This window comes from Taudactylus pleione, unplaced genomic scaffold (assembly GCF_031769625.1).
Source record: "Taudactylus pleione unplaced genomic scaffold, aTauple2 ptg000842l, whole genome shotgun sequence".
In the NCBI taxonomy this organism is placed as follows: Eukaryota; Metazoa; Chordata; class Amphibia; order Anura; family Myobatrachidae; genus Taudactylus; species Taudactylus pleione.
In genome coordinates, this window is record NW_028285244.1 from 3,348,638 (window position 1) to 3,354,858 (window position 6,221).

The 6,221-nt window shown below is 44.8% G+C and overlaps 1 protein-coding gene across 1 annotated transcript; it reads right to left on the reverse strand.

Moving 5' to 3' along the window:
• Positions 1-1,794: 1,794 nt before the first annotated feature.
• SAP18 (Sin3A associated protein 18) lies at positions 1,795-4,708 on the reverse strand. The gene is made up of 4 exons (XM_088458522.1): positions 4,471-4,708; positions 4,166-4,275; positions 2,572-2,694; positions 1,795-2,144 (listed from the first exon to the last, which is right to left on the reverse strand). The coding sequence occupies exons 1-4, from the start codon at positions 4,540-4,542 to the stop codon at positions 1,988-1,990; spliced, it is 462 nt and encodes a 153-aa protein (XP_088314648.1). The 5' UTR covers positions 4,543-4,708; the 3' UTR covers positions 1,795-1,987.
• Between the last annotated feature and the right edge of the window lie 1,513 nt (positions 4,709-6,221).

Sequence of the window (6,221 nt, forward strand, 5' to 3'; positions counted from 1 at the left end):
TGTACCCTCTCATTTGCAATAAAAAGATGACTGAAGTGTCCAGTCTGGATCTTAATAGATTTTTAGCGACAGGAATGCAATCAATGGAAGAATCTGTGACCATCTCTAAAGAAGCAATTGGTGGGCAGTGAAAATACAAGACAGCAATTGCTACTGTAATATGCTTTGATTTCATAAGCGCAGTTTAATACGCTGATACTGGCTTAGATGATCCGAATTAGAGTCAAGTTTACAACACACTATTAGAAAATGTGTTGTAGGAATTTAGGATCAATTAGTTCTAAATTGGCCAAGTGTTCCACTGACGTCCACCATGGTGAAAAGGTTACAAAATCTCTCCAGTGTTCAATTGCACTCCTCTAAATATCTATAATGAAAGTGACTCATGATTTCTATAGTTGTTTGTGTGGCCACTGACTGCACGAATACCCCTTTTACACCAGAGCAAAAACCTGTGTTTTTGCTGGGTCTACCCAGGTCGCAGCTCAGTGTAAAAGGGTCTCTGAAAAATAACCGAGGTCAAGTGACCCAGCAATCCAACCCAGGTAGCTACCAGGGTTGGACCCAGATAATGGTGCAGTGTAAACGGTGCAACCTGGGTCATGCCTAAAATTAGCTTGATTGGTGGTTGTGGAGCAGTTTAGCAGGGCAGACCTGAGTTCAGTGTGAACAGGGCTGACCTGGGAGTAACCCAGATCGAAGGTGCAGTGTAAATGGGTCTGTCCAGGGTTGGAACCATGTCCAAAAACCCAGGTCGGACCTGGGTTTTTGGTGGAAAAGAGGTATAATAGGGCTCAACATCCCTCGTTTGTACTTGCACCCTCTGGAGGCGGGTAACACTTATGAATACTTTACAACAGTGGGAAATATTGCTCTGTCACCACTGATGTAGTTTCCAAACTCAGTCCTTAAGACACCCTAACAGGCCAGCTTTTTAAGAATATCTATGCCTGACCACATCGAATTATATTCATTTAACCATCATTACTCAACCATGGAGATCCTGAAATCATGGACTGTAAGAGTACTTTGAGGACTGAGTTAGGAAATTACCATAGACATTTTTAAAATGTTGGTGCCAAGTCCTTTTATGGAGCATACCATTTTTGGCTACGGTCTTGCCCTGAACTGCAAGAACCTCCAATGAAAGGATCTTAACTCACAACGAAATCAGAATCCGCACTTTCCAGTTCTGAAAGCTCCCGTTCAATCTGCTCCCAAATCACCTCTGGTTAGAAGCTGTGATCAGCATGGAAAGAAAAAGAAAAATATTCAACCCCTCTAAGATATGCCCCAAAATACAGCATTAACCTGCACCACATTAGACCATAATGGTTTTGCATTCATGATACACAGAATCAGTATGTATGGCAGGCAGCAGTGAGGATCCCGACAGGGGATTTAGGTAAGTAAAATTAGCCCTGTCAACCCTCCCTTAGGGGTGCCTAACCCCCCCGCACCCCCGCAGTCTAAACTTAAGTCTCCCAGGGTGCCTTAGTCCCCCCCACCTTACTTTCATTTGGTATGCCAGGGATTTCAAAGCCTATCACTAGACTCCTGCCGGGATTAGACAGTTGGCTTCCTGACTGCATTCCTATGATACAGATTCTAAATAATTGTTATTTATAAAGATACAGTACAACTTTGATCTGCAACAATATAAAAGCAGATAATGCCAGGAATTTTGCCTATCAGACAATACAGAAGAAGAAATTTGCACGTTTACCCCACCCTCAATGCTGGGATTGTAGCTCTACCCTATCAGCAATCATTAGGAAACATGACAAAACACAATTTTAATAACAAACTCTCTTTATAGGGGATAAAATGATTACATAAATCAACTGGAGAGTTAAAGAGCTTAGTATGCACCGGTAAATAAAACTACAAAACAAAAATAAGTGAGGGTAGCATGTAGTAAAACGATTAGTCCATATTAAAAAAAAAAAAAAAATTATATAAAAACTAAAAAGAAATAATTGCCCTATCAGTATGGTCTCATACGCCCAGATGGAGGTGGGGCTCTGTTGGGAGGTGTTATTGCTATGTCTAAGTAATCTCCAATCTGAAACCTCTGCGATTGTAACGTCATTGCGTCATCTGATCCCTTCCGTCCTGAAACCGTACTACCGATCTCCTTCACCCTGCAAGGTCAAAGAAACATTAGTACAGTATAGTCCTTTTGTACATTATTCCACCCAGAAACAGAATGGCTGAATATGTTCTCAGCACAATAAACAGAACTAACTTGCACAAGACCATTATATGGAATGACCTAAAATACTTTACAGATCTGTCTCTGTACAAGCTGAACTGTTCTCAAAATAGTTATATTTAAGCACAGTAAATTAAAGTAATTTACTAGTGACAAAAATGAAAACATTTCTTCATGTGCTCTTTATGAATAGGACATGGTATAAATCTAACATTTAAAAGTACGAAGGACCCTTCCATACCAACAATGTATTGGTGCTTGATATTTACGATAGCAGTATATGGTCACCATATGACGTACATATTTTATAATGCAATAAACATATTACCAACTAATATTTCAAACTGCTGACATACCTGTAGCTTGGCCTCTTGGCATCGGGAAAAACAATGGCAAAGTTGAAATGAGTGCCCTTTTTACGGGCTTCTGGATATACTTCTTTCACTAAGCTGGTTAATTCTTTCAAAGTAGCATCCATCCTATTAAAAACATAGGTATGACAAATGGTGACATTGTTATTTAATCTAAAAGAGACCATCTACTAAAATGCCTACTGTAAAATACTAACATCATCAACAAAAACACAACTCTATATTTAGTTTTAAACCCAATATTAAATCTCTTTAAGAGAGACTTTCAGCATTAATAAACCTGTTAACTGACAGCAAAACACCTTCTACTACAAGACAATCTGCTATTGTGATCCCTGTAAAAAGAATGGTGCTGTAAAGATATGCATAAAAAGAAAAAAAAACATTTGTTCCACTGGCAAATCTGGGTGTAGTATGAAAAGTAGCATTCTGGGGGCAATGCAATTGTTTTTTGGGCGGTGATAACTAGTGGGCGACCAACGGAGCAATTTAATGGTTTTGTGCACCTATTATCGCGTCCAAAAGCACCAGGTTTAGCTACATAAAGCTGCCAAACCAGTCTAAAGTACTTTTCGGACATTTCTGCTCGCCACCACAGGAGGCTGCTAACAGAAATGTCGGCAGCCCGATCGGAGCAATTCAACGGAATTGCTCCGTCAGGCGCACATTACAAAGCAGAGCACAAAAACAAATGAATCTCCCCCTTGGAATGATGACATGGACATTAGGTCTACAAGCAATAGGGTGACATTCACAAATGTCAACATGATCATAACAACATGGACATGTCAATTTAATCATGTCGACATTTGTGAATGCCATTGTTCTTCTCGACCTTATGTTAATGTCAACAGTCAACATTCACATCCCTTCTATAACAACTGACCGCATTAAGCCCGTTTCAGAGCCGCACGCAAATCAGCTGGATCAGAGGCGACCAGTTGCACCTCTGCAAGTCTACAGTCTATTAGTCACATGTAACTGAGCCGCGTCTCCTCTTACGGCTAAATGGGCGTTCCCACTTAGGATATGTGGTGTGTTGTGGGCATGGAGACGGAACTGCCCGCGAGCTGGACCCCCTTTGTCCGTCTGTTATTATCCAGTCTCTTCTTAATAAATGTTTTGCTCCCGACTGTAAAGTGCAATGGAATATGCTGGCGCTTTCTAAGTAACGATTAATAAATGCAGGTACATGAAGGGGAGCGTACGCAGAGATAAATCGCTGATTTCAGACCGTTTTTGTACAACAAGGAGAAGCTGGTCCCAATGCGTGCGGAGAATGACGACCGCTACATTCAGAAGTCAGCGTATGGGGGAGGCGTACAGACAGCGTTCAGCACCTATTTTGAAGCGAGCAGTGTGGCCAGATCACATACATCTCTGAATGAGCACCTATGCATACTGCATTAGCGCTATTCTAGAAGATGGCGACTGCTTAAGAAGATGGAGGATGGGAACCATCAGCGTGCATTCATACTAGACGTGAGCGTGGCAGCGTTTTAATAATAAGCCTTATGCTACGGCGATACTTTACAATGGATAACCTAGACCCCGATGAATATATAACTCTGTGCCGCACCAGGTATAGATCTGCAGCTCGCTGGACGGGACGTTCCCTCTGGAAAACTCATCCATTCGGTGATGTCGCCCGTTGTTTGTAGTAAACACTCTCAGCAGGAGAGGACAGGTCTGCAGAGGGAGAAAAACCAGATACATAGGTGAAACAGGACTGGCATGCTGGGATTTGTAGTTCCTCCCAGAGCTGGATAAACCCTTGCTATATATAGCATATTATACAGCCAGGGGGCACATACTGGCCACAGGCAGCGGTGCTGTGGCTGCACCAGGCCGGATACTCCTCGTCTCCCCCCACCACCCCATTACCTTTTCCCGATCGATCGGTTTCTCCGGTTCTTTCTTTATCTCCTCCTGCGTCACCCGGGATTCCACCGCCATCTTCTCCAGTTTCTAAGCCGTAGAGAGACCCTCGCGTCCAGCGAACCCCAAAAATAAATTCGAACAGACGGAACGACTTCCGGCGCTTGCAGAGCGATGATTTTGTCGCAGGGCTGTGCGACGGAGGCGCGTGTCAACTCCCCCCCGGCACGCGGCGTCGCTCTGATGGTCGCGTTGGTGACGTCACGTAGCCGGCAGCAGAAGCAAAGAATAGTCCCCGCCCCCATTATTATGGCCCCGCCCTCTCAGTCTCATTCATAGTATTGTGTGTTAGTATGCAGTTCAGTGTGAGGTGCTGCAATGAGGAGGGTCTGGTCTGATTGTAGCAACAGAAACATGGCACATACAGCCTGTGTCTCTGATTTCCAGGGACCAACCGAACTTATACAGCTTATGTGTCCCTTGTATTGTCCCAATTTTTCAGTATAAAATGTCTCATTCTGTATTTAGGGGTGTAGTTATGAAGCCAGACTATCTAACATGACCCCCTACCATGAAGTACAAAACGCTCTGCCCCTGGACTTCCCTCTTAAGTTGTGATTACCGGTGCCTGCTGTGTTAAAACACCATTCTGATCAGTTAACCACTTGCCTGGCATGGTCGCTTGAAATGCGACCACGCCAGGCTGGACAGCTCTGACATGGTTGCGAACAGCAGCCTCCAATCCCAGGGGGACCTCCCGGCTCCTCTGCATCCACAGCTTCACCCCCCAATTGTCCCACGCACTGTGGCCAGCAGTGATCAGGCAGCCCTGTGCCCCCCTCATCTGACGAGCTCTGCAATGCAGCCACTGCTCTGTCCACGGTGTCCTAAAACTGTTCCCCGCCTGGCACTGACAGTAGCTCCGCCCCCAGAGGGTGCGATTCAATTGTTTTTACGGCGTGATAATTAATGAGATCCCAGTGTTGCAATTCAATTGATCTGGGGGCTCATTAATTATCGAACTCTTTGCCCCGGGTTTAGCCGTGTGAAACGGCTAAATCCCTCTAAAGGTCTGGTTAGGGTGCACTAACTGCGGTTATCGCGTCCGAACCAGGGGGTTCTCACACATTTCTGCTCGCACCCTCCTCAGGGTGCAAGCAGAAATGCATGCGACTAACATGCCCTGACGGAGCAACAATTGAATTGCTCTGTCGGGCGTCTTAGAAAAAAAGTCGACCGCAAATCAATTAAATTCCCCCCAGAGTGTCTTGATCACTGGGCATCCCAGCATCTCACTGCTGCTGGCCCGCTCTGTAAACACCTACACAAACTGGGACTAAATATAGGCCCTGGCATTTAAAGCACACAGGCCCACCTTGCGTTAGCATCTGCCTCCTGGCATAGACTCCTCCCCTTACTATTCCTGACTCCTCCCACTTTTTACTTTATGCTCTTACAAATATAATTAATATTAGAATAACACAGCAGTTGTAGAGGATTAGTTAGCGTTCACTGTAGGATTTTTTTAGGGCAGGGGTGCTGAACACAGAGGATGAGACATCTGTGCACACCAAAGCAGAGCCGTAACTACACATTTTGGCGCCGCCGCCGCCGCCACCCATGAGTGTAGCAGGAAAAAAAAAAAGACTGGTGCGTTCCAAAAAAGACTGGGTGTGACACAGAGAGGCGTCACTTACCTTACTGACACCTGGTGCGGGTGATCTGGGTCCATTTGCGCGCCGGAGGGAGGTGTGGCT